Here is a 22823-nt window from a genome sequence, read left to right as displayed (position 1 = left end):
ACTGTTAAGGAGAAAGGCCCAGATTCTAACCAGTGCAGTCTGAAGCACTGAGCCCAGACTGCCCTCCACTAGTGACTTTCCTGCTACACCATTAGATCACCAACGCTAATGTTCGGACTGCAAACACTGAAAATAACATCAAGCCCATACAAATATAGAGGGTCATCTCACATGTCACAACTAATGAAATTTTAAACCTTTTGCAGCTGTTACAATTAATATTTTGATTTTTCCGGTAAGTATTCAAACGATATTCCTGCTGGCTAATTTTTTTCCCCCTTTTTGAAGAGTCCCAGTCATACCTGATGAGCAGTTCACAGTCCATTGTAATTCACAAGGAATAACAACGTCCCAGGAGCTAGATGCTTTGGAGGACGTTTATTGAGTATTTAGGCATAGTGAAGTGTGGCACGACCCACTGGCCTGGGGTAACAGCCCCCTGGCTGTAGGACAAGGAGGCTGGGACCTGTTGCTGGGTCAGCAATGAACCAAGGAGCAGCCATACAGGTGGAGGTGGGCTGGAGAGGGGAAATGTGAACCGAAATGCAAAAACAAAACCGATTTGCATATGATATTTATATATGAACAAGTCATAGGTTTAGTCCATGCTGAAAAGAGAAGGAAGAAAACACAACACAAGGCTCCACGGCCAAAACATTGTTTTTCTTCTCTTTTCAGCATAGAATAAACCTATTACTTGTTCCTTTGCAGCCTACGTATGCTGACGCAGGTACCCACCTTATATATATATGATGTCAAGAATTATAACAACTGGGGCCAAAGACTTGGTTGTCACCATTCCTCCTGCACTGAGAAAGAGTGTAATTCTCAAAGCAGACTGAGCTTTAAATCCTGAATGAAACATTTATTTTTGGACAGGCTGTAGTGGAGAAAAAAAACCCTTCTCAAATCTGCCAAAACAAAGAAGTAAAAAGAATGTACTTCAAAAGAAACATGAAGATATTTTCCAGACATTTTTCAAACAGATTTCTGTGTGGATGATTTATTCCGGTCTGCCCAACACTGATGGAATAAAATAGAACAGCTTACACTTGTAAATTAAAATAGTGTTTATTAAAAAAAGACATTAAATACAGATAATATTTTAACAGAATCGTTTCCTTTCTTAAAGAAAAGATTAGCTGTGATTTCTAGTTTAGTTATATGGAAGGTTTAAAAGAACCGATATTCTTTAAAATTAGATCTTTTTTAAAAAAATACCCGTGAAAGGAGAGATCCGTAACAGACCTGCAGAAAAGTGACATTAATAATGCTGTTCAAATGTATCCTTATATGTATATATGACCTACACATTGCACAATAGCAACATTGAGGAATTAAATTCTTCCCATCTAAATTAATTTAGTGACAGCTCCTGTCTTAGGGGTGCCGCTGACACAACGTTAGGACTAACAGGAATACAGTATCTGTGAAGGAACGGTTGCTCTATCACACGGATGGATGAGAAATTAAGAAAAAATGGGACTAAGCAGGTCAAGAAAATTAGCAAATGGTACGCACACGATACTTTACTGGTGGAGATGGTTCTTGCATCCTTCTTAATGATGGCCGAAACTCGTGCCACACAATCAGTAGTGATTACATTCCCAAAATACAGTGTTCTTGTGCAATTAAGGTCAGGTCACTCAATTATGATCTGGGTCAGCTTACATGAGTTGTATTGATGATTAAATTTAAGTAATGCACATATCACTAAAAGCCCCCACACAGCTGGGCAGCTGAAGCTTCAGATACTCATCAGAAAGTTGAAGAGTGGCAATCTTCCCCTGGGCCAAAGCCAACGAAACCTGACGCAAATGTTGATTGCATCCTGCAATTTTACCTGGAGGGGCATTCAGATATTTAAATGTGGCCAAGCTGTGAGGAAACCAGACTCTACACTGGAGTAAATATAGGAGTCCTTCGTGCCTCAAATCATTTCCAAATGTTCTGGAATTGAAGCCTAAAGCAGAGATGTGCTTCTGCTTATTTGGTGCTTGCAACCTGCTTTTTACACAAATACTGTATTAAACACCCTAGAATCTTACTTTTTTGGACCTACTACCTACAAAGCATCCAATGCACTGTACTATGACATTAAAGTGTCTGGCTTGAAAAGTCAAGACCATTGTTACAGTCTGGTTTCACACTATGACGTGAGAGAGTGCTAGCCCAGACGCACAAGTGATATCGCTGTGGTGTGAATAACTAGGTGATGACGATTATTATTGATTCATCCAGCTGAAGCTGTTCTTCAAGACAGTTGACATTTCTACCTAGTTATATTGCCAGGCATTTAACAGAGTGAAGAACCTTGCTTAAAGGTAGCTGCAGTGCCCAAGCCATGATACCAGCCCACAGGTTTCTGATTTGGAGAGCACAAAGTCCTAAGCAGTGATTTCACTGGCACTACGAAGCAGTGACAAACAAGCTAAACAGACAGCCTCAAAAAAGGGGTTGAGATATTGCTAGAATACTGCAAGGGAGGTGTGACATAAAACCATATAAAGATACAAAAACAAAGTCGCCAAAAATGTCCTGCTGTGTGATTTCCTGCTTCATCACCTTTATCACGCAGTTTGCATTCTGTGGTGAGAAATTTCAACAAACTAAAAAGTGCTCTATGTGCTGGAGGTGGCCTGACATGGCTTGGAAAAAGTGCTGCTGGCACGGACTAATTCTAACCCTGTGAATGCCTGCAAAGCTCAGTGTCTAGCACAGTGATACTCCGAATGCAGATCGAAAGCCACAAGTGGCTCTTTAACCTCTTCAGCAGTACTCTCCAGTCCAATTTTGGATTACAGGTGGTAATCCTGTGCAAAGCCCAGAAACCCTGAGCACAGCTGGGTTTGAGGGTATTCATTCTCATCGTCGCTGAGCCTCACTCACGCAGCGTAAAGCACAAATTAGAACGGCACGACAAATGAGACAAGAAATAATTATTTATGCAATACTTCCAAAGGGGTTCCTTCCCCATGAAGCGCACAATATCGAAGTACCATGTGTCCTTTGATAATGCCGATCATGAAGTATCGGAAGATTTCCAGCCTCAGAATCCTCAGGGTCAGTGCACGCTCCTGTCAGGACACTTCTGCCCAGACGGAGTGCTCCCCGGCTGGCACGACCTCCCGCAGGACAGCACTGCAGTGTGCAGCAAGCACAGCCTGCGATCAGTGGCCTCAAACTGCCGTCTCGAGCGCACAGCCCGATTTCACAGGCTGGGGGCGTGAGAGAAGGAGTGCCACATAGTTCACTGACAACTACTGGCTTCGGGGAAGACACCAAGCCAGAAACAAAACAAATACTTTCCCTTGTCATTCTGCACGGATATATTTAGCTCCGGAGCAAACAAATACTTATTTCTCTGTTTCGTTTATGAGAAAAGGGTCACCTGACCCAAGAACTGCCGAGGTCTGAGTTACTCTGGTCTAGAATGATCTCTATGTGTGTCAAAGTGCAATCCAACGGCAATGGAACTATCAAGGCGGGCTTACAGGAAGAATCTTCAGCATGATGGCCTTGGCCATGCAGCAGTAAAGCAGTGGGGTCAGTTATGTCTGGGTATCTCTTACAGTAGTCAGCACAGAGTCCAGCTCACAACAACAGTTGTGAGAGGAGCTGAAGTGCTATCCTCTACCCCATGACTTCTTACAACACAACCTGGAAAAAACATGGAGAATCAATTCAAAGGATTCTATTTAAGGAGTAGGGCAGCTTTCTTGACCTTGCACAGAAAGGTCCAGCAATGAGGTCCCAATTAAGCATACAGTATACATAACAAAATGATGCATAGCTGAGTAAAGGACCTTGTGGGTTTTTTTTTTCACAAGGTACATTATACATTTATTGATACACGTTCAAACACACATGCTCAGATATAATTGTACTGTATGCATGTCAGATTTTTACATTTAGTCTGTCAGGATCAAGTTTGTCACAGGCAGTTCTTTTTTAAGTGAGTGGAAATTCCCTCATTCTTTTCAGAAGTGAAGTGCCTTCTCTCGCTAAACAATAGTGCAGATCATTTTCTAGTATTTGGGAAATTCAAAGCTCCCTATACACAATATAGAAAGCTGTAAGAAATAAATTGCAAGGCCTAGTTGTGATTTCCAGTCTTCACAAGCTTTCTGTATTCCCCTTAAATCGCATGGCAGAATTCCCAGCCCCTTCCTGCCAAGACAGGCCTTACAGTTCATGCCAGCACCTTCAAAGGTCTCTGTTTATTCAGTCTTGTGCGTGCAGTCTTCAGACACTGCATAAACTCTTTCACTTATTCTCTAAATTATAACAGTGAGCTTCTCCTCTTTCTTTCCCATCGTAGCCCGGCAAAGGCTGGCCGTATTTGTCCACACACCAGCAGTAGCCTCTTTTTCTGCCCTTGGATGGACGACACTGCAGGAAAATCAATCCAGAAAAATGCATTACTGAATCATAAAAGACGAACATTTCTTAACATTGTTTTGGGGGGGTCGATTTCCAAAACATGACAGAGGCACACAAAAAAAGAGTGGGAACAGGTATTTAAATAAAAAAAGAAATCTGACAAAGACATCATAGATATTCTATATGTTTATGGCTGATGTATTCAGAGCTAATAATAAAAAAGTCACCTGTTAAATACTATATTAAATTTTAACTATAAAATGTAATATTGTGTTATTAATAAAATGATTAAAATAATTAAAGATGTAAATGATTAATGCATAATGTAATGAAAAATATAATTGAATTGTAATGACTGATATAATACCATCCATTGATATATGGATCTTATATCTAATAATTACAGATCTCGCAAAGCTCCCCAGCACAGACAGAAGAGGGTACATTACTGTGATTTTCTGTAGCTTTGTAGTAATGCAGTGAATCTTTTGATCTGTGAGACTATGTTTGCAGAACAGAAGCCTTAATGAGAGAAGAGACAAATTTAAGTCTCAGATTCACCTCAGAGTTTTTTTTTTCTTTTGCGATACACACACTCAATAATTGCATAATTAATGTGCCAAGTGAAACAATGTGGCTTTGCTATCAATTTCCAATTTAAACAGTATTCTTCCCTATTATTCTTTTCATATCCCCAAATACATTCTGACATCCTTTAAAACGATTTTACAATAACAATGGGCTCTGGCAAATTAAGAACTGCTGCAATAGTGACATTCTTGTTTCAGCAACCAAGAAGAGGCTGATGAGCGTCATTTCACTGCTCAATAACTAGCAAACGGGAATATTTTCACATTTTCCAAAATGACATCTTCACAGTATTTTGGGGTTTCACCCTTTGTTCTAGTTCTACGCACACAGCACGGCCTGTTCACCGTCACGTCCACTCTGTTATGGTTTCTCCATCTTGAAAGGATACTATGCATGATTTAAATCCAAAATCTGCCCTTGGGTCTCTTTTTTGAGTGACGGGGTCATGTTACGTGATGAACAACCCACTTTTTTTAAAAAAAAGGCAGAAAGAGTGTAAGGTTAAACAAAATCCTGCTCCAATATTTACCCAGATCCTTTTGAGGAAAACTGAAACCCTTTCAGAAAGCTATTTTAAGCAGCTGGCAGGCTATCAAAAACCCACTTTACATGGCATGATCATCTGTTGCTGATTATATATAGTAAATGAAGTTGTAATTTAATGTCTTTATGTTATGGCATAGTTTCCGTACATAGTGCTGCTAATGTAGATGATGGTCACATTTTGAAGAAAATTCACATAATTTCCCACGTAACTGCTAAGTAGGATTAAGCGTATACTTTCTGTACATTCTAAAACTCACATCAAGATAACCTACACACATTAAAATAATTATCTCCGAAGGAGGCACTGTGGAGTGGAGTGCGGCACCAGCCAGATATCGCTCTTGACTGCAGTCTCAAGCCATCCTCCCGGAGCCCAGTAAAGTGAAGAGGCTTTGTATCGTTTAATAATGATTTTTGATCAAGTGCCTCTGATTTTAACTCATCCTGAGCCAGTTCGGTCTGAAACAAGGAGTTCCGAAACAAGGAGAGCCGCCTTCAGGATGTTTTTGACCGCTGACTGCTGCACAGCATTTGCAATTTGAGTGAGCGATGGCCTGCAGCCACGGATGTATCTGGGCTACTGCTTAAAACCGTTTGCTGGCAATTCTGTGAAAGCCACATATTTTCACCTTTACGAATCGAGCAAGGGGCACAGCTAGTACAAGGCATCCCGGTTCTGGCCCAAGGCCATGTCATTAGCACAGTGCAACAGGGATACTCCAGTTGGCGCCAAATAATTGTTGAATTTTGCCGGGTCGAGATGGGATGAGCTGGCCAGAACTTCCTCTGTTCGCCACGCGACAGTCAGACCATCTGTCCTGATGGCCCAGCTCTCTCTTTGGCGCTGTGGCTCTCGGTCAGAAGAAAAAAAGACGCTGAACGTGCATGATTCTGAGGAGGCCGTGTCGATTATGAGGTGATGGTTGCAAACAGGGGTGTATAAAAAAAAAGAAAGATAAAGCAGATAAGCAGTTTCTTTTTTTTTAACCTTCTATTGCAGTTTTTCAATTCATGCGCAACTAATATGCAAATCGACAACTGTTTACGGCTCAGGGTGACAGCTCCTGTAGTGCCCCCGGCACACGCCAACAGGGCGGCGCTGTGGCATAGGAGATAGCAGGGAGGCAGCAAAAAAAAAAAAATGATCTAGGAACTTGGTTTAGAAAGCACACAAGAAAAACACAGCCTTAATTCTGCCGGGGAACAGGACACATTAGTAGTGACAAGCTTGATCAAAATACACCTAGAAAACTTCAGGGACTGAAGTGAATAAAAAACTGAAAGGTGCCCACACACACAAGATGCTAAGTCACAGTATATTAAAATCCATGGGACTATTCCCTCCCTACACATTTTACCCTTGAAATACAACATGACTTTTTCGGCAGGAAGATCTGTGTCAGGCCCTTCAGGCCCTGTAACAGATTCTGCAGTGTCTGCGTGTGCTCCTTTCGTAGTTTGGACTTGTGTCACACGAATATTATCTCTGTGCCAACGCTGCTCATAAATACAAAACACTCCTTTGAATTCCAGATTTTGTTCATATTCACAACGCTGGAAAACTGTCCAACATCAGAAAGACCTTAAGTTGGTTCTAAATGTGCTTCCCGAGAATCTTTAATAACCAGTTAACCAGAAAAATAACAGCCAAGGAATAAAATTAATTGCTGCTACTCCTACTGTATCTTTATATCCTTCATCGACTCTTGACTTCTGCACCAACAGACACCAATAAATACAATATCACAAATTCACTTATTTATAAACAAATCTTTGCTTTACTCAATCACGTGACAAGTGTCTTATGCCAGTGAAATGTTTTATATTTTTTAAAAATTTGCACTCCTTGTGGCAAACTTTAAAGGAACGTATTTCATGTAGTTGTTTGAATAAGCGGAATGCACTACATTCTAGTCTCTGATTAATAGAATACTACAAGACATAACATTTATTTTATAGATTGCAGTTGGTAGTCTTACAATATAAATACATTCATAGGAAATAATCAACTACTTTGGTCTGCAAAAAACATTTATTCCTGAATTCTCATAAAACATCGGTTTACATCAATAAAATTCCCTTTTATGAACATGCTGAGGTTTTTGCAGCTACCATACTACAATTTTGATCACGACAGAGCACATTTTATTTGGTGTATACAGACATAATGTGTGCATTTATAGCTAATAGGAAGAATGTTAAGCTGACTGGGCATTAAAAAGAAATCACAGAAACCACAAAGTAAATATGGGCTCATAAAATGACCTACAGAAGCCTTTTTTCCCTCTTACTGGAGGATATTGCTGTCCTAAATAGCTACTGAAAGAAAAAAAAAGAGAAAATAAGGGTCTCTCACTGAAATGGCTTCAAAATTATCATAGGTCAACTAGAAAACTTACACAAAAAGACTAGCTTTAGTGTAATATAAATATTACTTTGGTAATTCCACAGCACATGAAAATAACTGTATCCATATGACTGCATTGCTAGGTAGTCATTTATTATAAAGCAGTTGTGGGCAACAGAAGATCTTAAAATGCCTTCAGATTTATTTTTGTATGGCTTTTCAAATGAGACAAGCAATTATGGAGAAAAAGCGCTTCGATAGGTGGTGGCCACCTTGCCGCACAAGCCCTTGAAGAACTGCACTAGGTGACCTCCCATTCTGCCTCGTTGCTCCTTATTTTGAAAGCCTAAGGGGTCAGGGCAACTCCTCCTTAGCTATGATCAGCAATCCCAGACTGGCGCAGTATTCTGTTTATTTTTTACATTCTTTTACGTTTCCTCTGAAGCTACGGCAACCTATCGCTTTGGCACATGATAGTATTATTCTCGAGATATCATCATTACAGCTGGTAGGCAGTGAAAAGAGGTAGGTCTGAGCTGCGAAAAAAGGGTATTGTATTCCATTTTGTACATGCAGGACTATAATTAGCTTCCACTGAAACCTCAACAGGTACAGAAGCTCTTCTAAATGACTAGACTAGACTTTCTACATCCACTTCAAAGGACAGCACCCTTAGGCACACTGGCTTGGCTTTGTACGAGTACATGTCTAGCTTAGCATGACAACAGGAAAGAAACCTGGATCACTGTTGTCTCTTCCATTGATTTTCTGTATCATTCCCTTCCAAAATCACTTAGATTGCCTGACGTCAAGCAATCAAGTGCCTGTAATCAATTCTCACTAAGGCCATGATAACATGCTCTTAAATTAGTAAAGCAAGGCAGCTGTAGTCACTCAAATCAGAATGCCAGCTGGTTGATGATTCTTACAAATGTGTACCGTGGTTCTACAGTCATTGTACAGTTGTAAAAACCTCAGTGAAAGACTCTAGGAACATAAGAAGGGTCACAGCATCCACCAGCTCCACCCAGTCCCTGGGAGAGGCGCAGAAACCAGGGCACCCGAGAAAAAACCCTTGGGAACAAGGGGGAAACACGAAAAACACCCCAACTCCACCGGGGCAGAAATGTAACCACTCAAAACGTCAAACAAAACCAACTGAATTAAACAGAGTATTTTATTTTTTTTAAACCAAGGAGCCCAAGGCATACGATAGGTATGGAGGAAGCTTTTTACTTCCAACTCCGCCAATCTGTTCCTTAAACTCTTCACTTAATACTACTGTATGTATCTTCTCAACACACTTAACATGTGAAAAAATACTTTTATATTATCTGTGATGAAGACACCTTATTACTTCTACAACTCTACATCATACTCTTCACAAATGTACGCGCCACAACTCTTAAATCTATTCTCATTTACGCATGAGGTGCAAACTGAAAGAATCTCCCACAGAGCAATAGCAATAAAAATATTAAACTCTATAGCCCTAAAAATTCTTTTGAAGACCTAGGTGTTTATTTTAAAATTTCTGGGCAGCTTCTCCAGCATCTGTTGGAGACCGATGGCGTTTTGGAGGTCTGGTATTTAATGTGTAACTTCTTCAAATAACTTATTCTTAAAATACAGTCATGAAGAAGCCACAATTGCTTAAATACACATTAAAAGGATGTCTGTCAGCAGGTGTCAAATTGCATTTTTAACCAGAAAAAAACAATGTACACTGAAAATGGAGCAAATGGAGCATATTTTCTGTTTCTACTGATAACAAGTGTATGCAAATGTACTTTTTATTGTACACCTCAAAATATGGAGGGAAAATATTCACTTTTTTCCCTTTGTTGAAAACAGGGATATCCAAAACAGTGGAAAACAAACACTGAAGGATTAATTTAATTTTAATGTGACTTACAAATAAGTGCTTCAGAATATGTTTAAACATTAATAGTGAACAGGACAGATTATCATTTTTTTTAAAAAGGTTTGTTTTTGACAACAAACTTTTATATACTATATGAGTAACACAGAACCTTGAGTATTTTTGTAAGTCATCCTGCAGCATAGAGAAGAGACATGGCCAGTTACTTCATCATGTAGTAGGATCACAGTTGGTCAGATACATCTGTATCTAAATATATATTGTACATCTAGCAGTTCAGAAACACAACCCCTGACACATTATTATTGATTACAGATTGATGCAGACAGTATTGCATGAGCCATGCCTCGTGGAATTTAGCACTGTAGTGTTAAAATATCACAATGCTATTGGTGTTACTGTAACAAGGGGACTAACACAGGCCTCAGAATGTGGTCAGTAACACCGAGCAGTGAGATTACCACAGCCAACAAAAAGCCAACCCCTAAACTAATAACTAGCACTGCCCTCCCCCCCAATACCACACACATACCACCACAATGCAATTCCCTCACACACACAAACCTCATGGTTCCAATACTATACACCTGCCCTACCATCGCCCTGGAACACGCAACCAGGGTTATTTTTCACAATGAAAATGCAGACTGATTTCATCTGTGAATGCATTAGTTGCAGCATGCATGTACAATTGATAAGGAACAAGTAAAGTTTCGGCTGTGGATTCTCTCCAGGTGTCAAAATTCTTGTTAGACGCCCAACGATCACTGATCACACTGCGTGAAAACGATTGATTCAGTTGCCAAAATGATTATAAAAGACCTTTTGGCTTTGTAAAAGTCGATGAGCTGTGAGACGTTTAAATCTCACTGCAAATGAAATATGCTCTGATTGACTGATCAAGTTTGTGTTTTAACAGATTAAAAAAATGTAACCAATGAAGGGGACTCTAGTCCACTGTCGCTAAAAACACTCAGCATGGAAAAAACTAAGCATTGCTCCATGTCTCTCAGCTATTTCAGCAGCATTGGTGCAGATTCTGCACATGCTAGAGCCAATCTGGAACGGTGCAGTGAGAGTGAAATTGGTTATTTAGCTGACCGTTACTATTTTTTAGACCACTGCAGAGTACGCTAGCCAATGGCAGAACTACAAGAAATGTTTTCAGATACAATTTCCATTCGCTTCTCTTCTGCACAGTACGGTATGGGGAAAAAAGTTATTTCTCTGGAAGCCGCAAGTGATACCAGACATCCAACAGCACGAGCAGCCATTCCTCTGCAACAAGAATGTTCACAGCGATAATGATACAGGAGAAAAAATCTCATCTATGTGACAATTGGCTCACGTGTTTTTGTTGTTTTCTCTTTCCCTCAAATTCAGCAGCTCCACATAACAGGGCCAAAAAAAAAAAGCATTTCCTCAGTTCTTACAAATTTACAGCTGGCGAGAGTGCTGAATGGTATTTTAACTCTTCTAAACAGCGAATACTTTTAAATACAATAAGCAAGGTCTTCTGTCTTGACTTGTGAATGGGGCCTCATGGTTAGATCACCTTGAGACAAGGATCACATTGACATCCCTGTGCAGCCCATGATAGCAGAGCACCATCACCACACCACCCATTATACACACTATAGGCCATGTGTACTGCCACAGGGTAAAAATGAGCAAGCTGAGCAGCGACGTGGCTGCCAATGTAACACCCAGCAAAGGGCTGAAACTTTTAACTTTAGGGTTCTCAAACACAGGAGGAAGTGACACTGCTGGCCCTAGTTTCAAACTAAGATGTTCATCATCTAATGATCTATTATCAGAACTATGAGAGTCGATAACTATTTCGCCGAGATCTTCCACCGGTAAAAAATACCCCCATTTTGAATATCTAGTCAATAGAGCAGGAGTGACTGGAATTCTGCTTTGCCCACCCTCCTTTAAGAGAAAATTATCCGTTGTTAATCAGTGACTTCCATAAAAATACATTAATATGTGCATGACTAAAGCTGGAAACACTACATAAACAGCACATTAACAAATACATCAGACTGGGATCGAAGACATCTGGTTGGGTCTGACTGGGGTACAAAATCCCACTGTTTCTTAAACGTCTATTTAAACAATTAATTACTTATGCCGGATAACCAGCCACTTACAGTTATTTGCTTTCAAAATTCACAGGTGTGAATTTCATAAAAATGCGATTCATAAAATAATACCTATGCAGCTGAACTACAAATACATATTAATACCTTGTATTTAAACACTTTCAATAACACATGTTCCAAAAACCATCTTTTAGCTCACAACTGGAAAGGGAATGGAATGGCCAAGGCAGATATCTGACAGGACACGTTTTGAGGAATGAACAGTTGGTTTAATTTAAAAAAATATGAAATTGGTACTGCAGGTATGCAACCAAATATTTCTGTAAATAGCGTTCAGCACCTTGGATAGCTCATTAGACAGGTGGTATATACTTCATACCCAGAGGCGATCCTGTTTTTCACCCCCCTTACAAACCCTCACGAGGCAAAAATTCAATGCTCGAATGGCAACCTAACACATCGTGCCACTTCAGTGGGAGAATAAAAACTCACAAGGTGCGCCAGTCATCACACAGGAAGTTGTAGGACACTGCTGTGTATTATGTCCAAACTCTGAGGTAGATTTATTGCAATGCAGTTTTTCTGTAAGAACCCATTACATTCACATTTTGTCAGCTCCTTTGTGATAAATGCGCTTCATTTCTGTTCACAACACCAACTTATTTCCTTTAACTATTTCCGGCTTAATGGCTCTGATTCCTATAGCAGCCTAAGGGATTAAATTAAACACAACTGGGGAATTTGATAATCTGGTCCCGGCATGTGCTCCTTTTGGTCTGGTGAGTGGGAAAATACAGGGACACGCATATCACCAGAGGAATATTTTTAGTAGTAAGTGAATGCATATTTAATAGAACACATAGCTACTCTCTTTCTTGACTGTTAAAAACAGCACAGGATGAGGATGGAGGAGATAAGAAAGGGAAAAGCAAAATTTAAAAAAATAATTACCTGCTTTTTCTTGTAGAAGCCTTTTTTGTCACAATTTGGAATGCGAAATCCTCTGGGATTCAGAATATTTGTGATTTTAAGACTGTTTAGAATGCTTTCCATTTCTCTGCGGCACGGCCCCTTTAAAATATAAATAAGAAACATGAACTTGATGTCACACAGTAAAGCCCAAGCTTTTTATTTGTCACCTAATACAAACATGTATTATCAAACTATATCTGTGTTACATTTAGAATTTAAAAGCATTTTATCTCACGAAATAGCAAACGGGGCTGGATTTTAAAAGACACAATCACAAAACCCCAAGACTTTCCAAACATTTACTTCAGTACAGAAGCCAAGACCATATCCAATACATCTTTACAGACATGTAATTATGAGCGCTATCTATTACCATGACAAACTCAGGTTCATTAGGACCTGCAATTATCAACTGCCTTAAAATTCACCAATTGTTTTTTTTTTTCCAATGGTGACACAGCACCTTTACATATCATGGCCATCTGACATGATTATGACCTATGGGTAAAGTGAGTAAGACAGAAATAGAGACACTTTCAAGCTCTAATATGCATAGAATTTCTGGGTTCTAAATTCCACCTCCTCTTCCTCACTGTGGAACCTGGGAAATGATTAACGTAGGATTGGCAAAGACAGGATAACTGAAGGGTGGGTCCCCCTGTCCTGCAGCAACGTCGGGTTTCCATGAAGGCCTGTAAGGATTCCTGAATTGTCCAGGCTCATCCAACAGGGAACAGATCCTCAGTGCCACCATGACACAATGCCTCCACACCACCGCCTCATGTTTGCTTTGTGTCAAAGCTATGGTGTGGGACCCCAGAACATTCTCCTCCGGCAGCAAGCTAATGGTGAAGAGAGCTGGACAGCGATGTCAGGTCGTAATCCGGCACAGAGGCAAGAGGGCCATCAAGAGGCACTTGCGATGAAGCAAAAGTACTGAGCCGCCCTTTATAGGAGCAGCAATGTTCACCCCTTTTGGGGAAGAGGGATACAAAGGGTGCCCTAAAAATAGCCTCCACTCCTGCCTGGATAGCCACATCCAGGAAGATCAGCTCTCTATGGTCGAAAAACACACAAGAGGGTATTCAAATTCGGGATGTGGAATATCAGGACCCAGAGGGACAACATCCTTCCAGTTCAGCATGTGTAGCCCAAAAATGCAGAACATACAACAATGACATCACTCCAGGGAGTGAAACCAAATGAGCCAGGGAAGGAATATGGGCTAAACTTATTTCTGGAAGGGAAATCAGAAAAAAAAGGTCAGATTCACGGGGTTGAAAATTTCATCTCCAACAGCCTTCTTCTTACCACATGCGTGCTTGTTCTCAACAAAAAAAAAACATTTGGCCAGGAGAATGGATACAAAACATTCTGGCAACACACACAGTTCAAACACTGGCACTGATTAACTTTGCTATTTTCTGCGCCCAGAATTACAGAGCTATAAAAAAGTTTATGACTGCCAGACCAATCACTATTTTCTCAGTTCAATTAGATTCATCTGGGTCCCAAACATCGCCTGTAGAAGAAGCAATGTCCATGGAAAATCAAAGTTGAAACACTGAAGGGTCCAAACAAATGAGAGCAGTTTCAAGAACGCATTCGAGAAAAGCTCTTAAGCAAAAACAGAAGAAAAGGTTTCATAACACTAAGGAAGACCTCAAGACAAATATAGCCACTGCCTGCAAAGAGACACTTGGATTTTATACCATTAAACCTCAGGACTGTTTTGATGGGAATGACAAGGTGACCGATGGACAAATTATCTCAAGCACAAGGCTTTCTGTGCAGAACTAATAAAGAGCTAAATAAAATAGGGTTAAATAAAGAGCTGATGGCGTGAAGCATACAGTAAGTGGTGGACAGACAAGGGAAACTTAAAAGACATAATTGATATCACAGGTGTGTGTTCTGCAAAAGGGCTGTTGGGGGTCTGAGCACCTAAGGAACACTCCCTCCAAGAACTCAGGAAGGGGGAGATTTGATCCATGAAAAGGGAGGCCATCAAAATCTGTTAGAAGGAGTATTTTGAACACCTATTCACCCAAGAATCCACTGTCAACAAAAGTGTATTCACTTCTATCCCACAACATCCGATTCAATCATCCGATTCGCGATGAGCTTGGAACTCTACCAAAGTTTAAGGAGGTTATGAATGTCATCACACAAATGAAGAGCAAACACATCATCGGGGTGTGATGAAATTACCACTAATTTTTTTTTCAGCACAGCAGACAGAAACTAACACTACAACTGCTATTTTAAAAATGTCAAGAATGCCATGATCGTGAGAATTCTCAAGAGACAGGAAAAATCCAGCTGTGAAAATTACAGCAGGATCTCTCTACTGTCCCACACAGTCACCATCATTAGAAGAATTGTCCTGAACTTTCTTCCAAAGAGTTTCATCCAAAACCCAAGTTTCAGTTTAACATGCCTCGTCAGTCATGCCTCTTGGATTCTGTAATGACTATAAAATTTTAAAGCCTGTTCGTTACAGAAGCAACACCCATCTCTCTATATTTACTTGGCATTCCTTGACTTGAAAAAGGTGTTTCTATTACAATACACCCTGGAAGATCCTCCTGTAGTGTGGATGTCAGGATTCTTCACATGCTTTTAAAGCAATGTATGTGCAGTAATCCTCACTAACGGATCTGTTACAGAACACCGAGGTCCAGACCATAGTCAAACAAGGCTGTGTCGCTATGCCAACTCTATATACAATATTTATGACTGTCATGCTATATTTGATAACAGACAAGCTCCTTGCTGGAGAACAGCTAACGTACTGAGTGGAAGTTTAATTATTTAATCCACAGACTCCAGTCGAAAACGAAAACCGCCCAGTGGTCAGCACACAGTATGTGCCATGACAGAAAAGTATCTCCAGGTAATATGACTTTTCACATGCTAGTTAGGGAGTATTTCGCTTTATTTATAGTTCATTCAAAACTAATTTTTCCCATGAATATTTCTGAGTGTGAAGGTGCTGTGGATCTGGTAAAAGGCTGAAAGACATGAAAACCTTGATTCCAGTTTGACTCCAATATGTATTTATTATTTAACAATGTGTCAAATTTCTGGCAGCACAGGCAAGGCTATCTTGCCAATGTATGCATTTCATGATCTGTTAACATGACCAGATGCAAGCATAGTCGAATGAACTGCTACAGCACGTTGTCTGTTCCACAAGATCAGAAACATGTCCAAGGTGCGATCACCAATGACATTGATGGTGTCACCAAAGTGATTTCACAAACTCTCTTTGGCACCCAGGCTCTCCTCTGTGTGAGCCCTGCTTTGATTTGCTTCAATCTGCTGTAGCCTTTGTAACATCAATTTTTTCCAGCCAAAAAAAGAAAGACTGTAGATGACAATTTCTCCACATATCAGTATTTCTCTTCACAGAAGCTTCCAAACTAATAATATTGTAAACGGGCCGGGATGAAAATGTCCTCGCTGAAATTTGACTGGAATCTCCAATGGCCTCGTGCTTGGCTGCAGCCATGATCAATATCCCTCACTTTTTCTCAGCTCCAAAATCGCAAACATTAGTTCAGGGGAAGGTTAAAAAAAAAACTAAAACAGTTGTGAAGCTACTTACATACTCTGTTTCCCGCTTGGAATCTAAGGAGAAGTTCTGCATATCTGTGCTTATTCCACCTGATACGGACTCCACTTTATAACTTTGTGACTTTTTGGATTGTTCTTTCTTTATAACCTCCACTTTGGTGTGATGTGGAGGCGATTTTGAATCCGGCACTCTGTGTGTGTTCTCGGTGCCTTGGTAACCCACACTGCTGGCATTTCTTTCTTCTTCAAATTCCCTGGCACTTTCTGTCAAAAAAAGAAGAGAGGAATGTTGTTATTGTAAATCAATAAAATTCCATGAACTTTTTACACTATTAGTTTAGATTTTGGCAGAAAGGAAGGTTAGGTCTTATGTTTCCTTGACAAAAAAAAAGAAAAAAAACACTTGCAGTCACTCAGTTATATGTACAGGGTAGACTTATACTTATACTATATTAAAAAAAACGTTCTAACCACATTGGAGGTTTTTCAAACCAGAGAAGCAAAGTACTCTAAGTCACCCAGCCAACTAATAAACAGTAACATAACTATTTAACATCAACAAATCCTCCTTTCCAGAAGGCACCATTCCAAGCGTACAGAAAGAAATGAGGAAACTTATTTATAGACCACTGGCAAAGATTCTTGACAAATCGTTAAAGACAGGGAGCGAACCACCTGACCAGAGGACTGCAAATGCAGTACCCAAATATAGGAAAAGGCAGAACTGGGGAAATTATAGACCTATTAGCTATACATCTATAACCAAGAAGATCAAGGAACCAGAACTCAGCTCAATCTTCTGCACAGGGATAAAAAAAGATCTTCTAAGACTGAGCACGGATTCCAACAAATATGTTTTGCAAAAAGTGTCAATGTCTGGTTTATACATGAATATGAAAGTGCACGTACAGTATTTGTCTTCAAAATGAAGTACTGCTAGGTGAGCTACAGGGATCATTACACTATAGGTCTGCAGATGAACATTTTGCCACTGTGCTCAGAGGACTTGTCAACACTAACCAGCATATAGATAAAGTATAGAGCTGAGTGTAGGAATGAAAAATGAATGTTGTAATAATAATAATAATAATAACTGTCAACGAGCGATCAATTGGTAATGATGTCTATCCTCTTATAAAATTAAACTGTGACAATACCGTGACAGTTATTGTTTTGAACATTTTAAGACTTTTAAATTAACATCACACAAACAGATGATTAACAGGAGAGGGAAATTTAAAAGTGATCTTTAAAAAATGGGTATTGTGAAATCTAACATGCTGTATCCTGTTTGAGCCTCAAAGTGAAATGAGTTCAGAAAAGGCAATGTACAGTAGGATGTTTAACAGACTGATTTTATGAAGAACTGATTTCCAAACACCCAAGTCAGAAATAAATTCAGTTTTGAAACAAGATCAGCAAAGTCAGGAGTTATTGGCCCCTGAAGCACAGGATATACAGTAGAATAAGATCTATTTTCCACTCAGATTTCTAACACAAAAACAAAGTCTTATTTGAACAGAGATTCATAGACATGTGGCAAACGAGACAAGCTCCTCAGCTTGTGATTTTGAGTGGATCAATTAGTAAGTACTGCAACAGGACTGCAATCACAGGTCAAGTGGTCGCCTCTTTTTATACCACTTGTAACATTTTTTCCAAACCAAATATAAAACTGTTGGTTTTAATTTTTAAAAATATCTGACAAATAGATCTCGGCTAGTCAGAAAGATATATTTGGATATGTGTGTAACATCAATATTTAGTCACAGCGTGAATTTGTATATGTCTGCTTCAGTGTTTAAAGATTTTGAACATTTTACTTAATTTGTTTGCCTAATCTCTGTCATGTAAATAGATGTGGGCAACAACAATTTGAAATGCAGCACGCAAGCTCATTAAAAAGAGGAATTTGAGTGCATGTGCCTCCTTAAAATCGCGCTTGGTGGCCCAAAACGATACAGCTCTAGAGGCAATTATATATGTCCGCCAGAAGGTGGGAATATGGCAAAGCTGGAGCAGCATGGAATCCTGGAACTTCTCACAAATCCATTAGCAGAGAAGGTTCATTGATTAAAGGCTTCCACTCATCAGCAAAAATCGATGTCGCCGGTATTTCAAAATGTTTTGATTTCCCTTATTTTAGGGTGTCTTCAATACAACCATTACAGATGTCCGGATAACAACTGATTACTTATTAAAAACTCCATAAGTTAATGTGTCCACCCATCCATTTTCTAACTGCTTTATCTAGTACAGGGTCACAGGGGAGTCTGTCCCGGCAAGGAACAGGCGTGAAGCAGGATACCCCAATCCATCGCAAGATACCGTATACACAGACACAAATGTACCCACTTTTATACCTTGGCCATTTTTTCCTAGAGGTCATTTTACATACCTGTATGCCTTTGGACTGCGGGAAAAACCAGTGCACCTGAGGGAAAACTACACAAAAATGGGGAGGACATACAAACTCCAAGCAGACAGCACCACAGGAACCGAACCCGTGGCCCCAGTGCTGTGAGGCAGCATTGCTGACCACTGGACCACGTCACCTCCCCTTAACAAGATCACGTTTAAGGGAACCGGTCATCTTTCAATCCACAGCTTTTCAGCAAAGAGTCCTTGCTCTAGAAATCACTCATTTAAAAAACATTCAATACAGTTACTTTGAAAAGAGTGTAAAGAATTCCCAAATCACCAATATGGCCGAATACTGACAGCAACTAAATTGTGAAGAATAACTGCAACACGGAATACCCAAGCGATAAATGTCTGAGCACCCTAGGGTAGGGTAGGGTGCAACTAGGCAGGCAACACTCTCAGAGATCCCCTATGACCAGCTCTGACGTGCTAAAAGATCATTGGCTCTGAGGTGGGCAGGTCAGCAGAGTCTGCCTACACTTCCTCATTCTTCCCCGTGTGCGGTAGCATGGTTCATAGCTGCCAGCCAATCTAAGACAAACACACAACTGGCTACTGCAAATACACACTTTAATACAGGCGTGTATAAAAAATAAATGGCCATTCTAAATCTACCAAAAATTAAAGACATGTGAAAATGGGAGCAAAACTGACATAAAACAAGCAACCACACAAAACATAGCTGCTCCAGGACACAATCTTAGCCTTCAAAAAGTAATCACTTGTTCATAAGGTTTTTTTTCAATGTATCACAGTCCATGACAGAAATATGCAGCTGTAAGTGACCTACACCAGGAGCTAATCAAAATGGGTTTTGTCATTTCGCGCGAAGAAACAGTTAAATGCAGGAGCCTTTTCTACCCCGCGCTCTTCCTTTCTTGCAGATTAAACAGGATAAAGGCTCCAGGAAGGCCTTTAAAGCCTCGGGCCCTGCAGTCGTCAGGTACATTTCCACTGCCTCATGTCACACATCGCGCTAAGCATGTTCGCACATATTCACTCCCCTCCAGCCCTCAATTAATAGACAAGGCTTCCCCTGCAGTAAGGTGGAGATGTGCACTTAAGCAGATGGTGCCTCTTGCAGAGAGAAATTAATGGGCAGCATATCAGAGCACAAACAGGACCAGCACCAAGCCAGTTTGGCAGGCTTTGTTTCATCTGTTTGTTTGCTTTTCTCCTGAAGCCCCCGAAATAAAACACTTGCTAAGCTGTGGATGATAAAATAGATTAAGAATGTCTAATCTTACTCTGCAGGTAAAACACTGAACCAAGCACAGACATTCCCATTCTTTATCTCCGGACAGCTTCAGAACTGGAAGGGAAGGCAAGGGCAAGGAATATCTGCCATCCTTCTTTGTACAAGCTAGCTCGCTGACAATTGTTGCTCTGTATCAAAAAACAGGCTAGATGGACGAGGGGTTTAGTAGTCCTCGCCAAAAGCTTATTATATTCTTATTTCACCCTTTCATCTCTGACAGCATCACTTCATCAGCATTTCATCATTGAATCAACATATCACTAACAGTGGAACAAGGTTCATTGGGAATTTGGATAGCTCTTCTGCTTTTGCCTTTTGTATTGTGTTTGTAATGAGCCAATCGATGATAATAAGATACTGTCTTCGGGCCTCTGTCTGAACTTGATTGTTGAAGACTGGCCAGTTTCCTTCTTGATCACGGCAAAGCACAGTCAGCGAAAAAAAAAAGAAAGCTCTAATTTACCTAACCCTGCAGATACTGCTTGTGGTGTATTACACACACTTAGCCTTCTGAAATTATCTAGCAGCATCATTGTTACAGTTCAAGAAAGATAAGTGCACTCTGATTGCAAGAAACCAAGGAATATTTCAATTTACACACGTGCCTTTCAGAATCCTCAAAGTAATAGCATTGGTGGGATGAAAGACCTCATTCGGGGAGATACTTTTTTCCTGATTCCGGTGTCACTATAATAATATTTATACTGTATAGAATAACCCTGATATGCACTATTGATATTGCTGAGTTTACCACAGTTTCATTATCTTTTTCCACAATACTGCTCGAGTGCTCCCTGGTAAGGCAGAACTATTTAAATATTCATCACACCATAAACCAATTACTGCAGCATTCCTCTGAACACATTTCAAATACCTCACTAATTATTAATATCATCAAAAACACTGGAGCTTCTCAAGTTCAACCAGTTAACAACCTGTTTAGAAAGTAAAAATGTAAACTTCCTTTCACACATCAAGCATATTTTCCTCTACCTCGGTGCAATATTTTGTCTCTTGATACAGTAAATGTGCTTTTTAACTGTAGACCGTTCAAAATAAATTAACCTTTTGTTCTTAATTCAAAATGAATGCTTAAAGGTAATCTCACATGTGAGTTTATAATGTAGAGCAGAACGAGCTCAAACGAAAGAATGTGCTTCAGTCCAGACGTACCGTCAGAAATAATATTATTTTCGATGAGACCTGAATGTTGCCCAAGAAGGGGATGCCACATAACAGACTATTTCCACTTGAATTCGTTCAAAAAATCGAATAAACGCGTCTAAAACTACAACACAAAATAGTATCTGCCCATCGTTACTAAAAGCAGGGGTGAAAGAGAGGGTAGAAACCGGTTAATGAAGCTATCGGTCATCCTACAGTACCATTCACCGAAGTGCTACTGCACAGCACACACGTTTGGATATTAAATTTATCTGACAACCGTGCACTAACGATGTTATTTCCAGATGAGTAAAGCCCAGATAAGCAAGATCTTAACCCCTAGGTACCTCGGTAATACGCTCGCTCATGCAAAGGCTGTACCTGTAACTGTTCCTCTGAGCGGGTAACAAGCCTGCCCAGCAGATGTACTGTAAGCACGTTCACCCAGCAGAGATACGGCACGGTATTGCCTTCTCCCATCATCTGCTAGGGTGCGTGCTAGCAGAGAACACCGCCAACGCGGAGCCCGTCGCCTTACCTGGGCTCTGGTGTGGCAGCAGCGTGCCGCCGAGCTTCCTGGACGCTGCGCTGGTGCAGACACCCCTTCCCTCCAGCAGAGCCTGCAGGGGCTTCGTCTCGCCCGGCTGGGGCTGGCAGGTCAGCCCCGAGCCGCATCTCCCCGTGTACACCCCGCAGGGCTGCCCCTCGCCGAGCGCGCAGGTCAGGCAGCAGCCGCAGCCGGGCTCCCGGACCGTCTCGGGGCACCCCCTGGGCAGGGGCTTGCACTGCCCGATCGCCCCGGCATCACAGGGCTCACAGCGGACCACCGGACCTACCGCCTCCGCCAGCCGGCTGACCAGCGCCAGCGCCGCGGCCAGACAGAGAACACACAGTCTGGACAGCATGGTGACAAGCGGGGCACAAAGTGAGACTGGGCGAGCCGTCACGTACGCTCAAGCAAACTTTCCCTGCCGCAGAGCGAGGGCTAGCCTTCTCCATCTGTATTTTCGTTCGCTTAAACTTCTCAATATATACAGCTGGCGAGAAGAGAGGGGTCTGAAAGTCACACCCCCTCCGTATGAATAATGTGAACGTAAGACTCCGGGGATCTAGGGATCGCTTGCATCTTCCGATGTTTTGTAAAATGTGTGCAAAGTTCATTCGATTTTCAGATCTGGTTCCCACAGGTACGCGTTGTCCATAATACAGTTTCTGTCGTTTGGTTATATTCAAAGTGCCTTGAAAAACTAATATATCGCAAGAGGTGTTTTTTTTTTGTCGTCCCGGGGTTTGTCGCTTCTGTATCTGTAGGACATAACACATGAAACGCGCAACCAGAAGTGTATCTTTATTACTGTACATAAGACACTCATCGATTTCAATAGCACAGTGGGCACACTTCTTAGCGTTTTCAGGCTTTGTCGTTGATGATGTTACAACTCCAGGTGTATTTAATACCAATCACACTCTTCATACGGTTTAAGGTTGTATCCGTCTTTACTGGAAAGGTAGAATTGTAAACTGGTCTGAAATGACACAGTTCAGCAATGCGAATTATGGTTTCATGTCTAT

The 22823-nt window shown here is 40.8% G+C and overlaps 1 protein-coding gene across 1 annotated transcript; it reads right to left on the bottom strand.

Moving 5' to 3' along the window:
- Positions 1–1052: 1052 nt before the first annotated feature.
- On the bottom strand, positions 1053–22303 carry igfbp3 (insulin-like growth factor binding protein 3). Its single transcript, XM_088644054.1, has 4 exons — positions 21790–22303; positions 16437–16669; positions 12806–12925; positions 1053–4392 (listed from the first exon to the last, which is right to left on the bottom strand). The coding sequence occupies exons 1-4, from the start codon at positions 22154–22156 to the stop codon at positions 4267–4269; spliced, it is 846 nt and encodes a 281-aa protein (XP_088500180.1). The 5' UTR covers positions 22157–22303; the 3' UTR covers positions 1053–4266.
- Between the last annotated feature and the right edge of the window lie 520 nt (positions 22304–22823).

Source organism: Lepisosteus platostomus, chromosome 8 (assembly GCF_059453375.1).
Source record: "Lepisosteus platostomus isolate fLepPlt1 chromosome 8, fLepPlt1.hap1, whole genome shotgun sequence".
Taxonomy (NCBI): Eukaryota; Metazoa; Chordata; class Actinopteri; order Semionotiformes; family Lepisosteidae; genus Lepisosteus; species Lepisosteus platostomus.
This window is presented reverse-complemented; position numbering and strand designations above follow the sequence as displayed.

Bases quoted from the DNA above. Each gene is read 5' to 3' on its own strand.
- igfbp3 (XM_088644054.1), bottom strand. From the start codon at position 22,156: ATGCTGTCCAGACTGTGTGTTCTCTGTCTGGCCGCGGCGCTGGCGCTG. The intron at 16,670-21,789 runs GTAAGGCGACGG...TTTTTTTGACAG, and splicing joins GCTGCCACACCAGAGCCCAG to AAAGTGCCAGGGAATTTGAA. The intron at 4,393-12,805 runs GTAATTATTTTT...ATTTTCCTGCAG, and splicing joins GCTTCTACAAGAAAAAGCAG to TGTCGTCCATCCAAGGGCAG.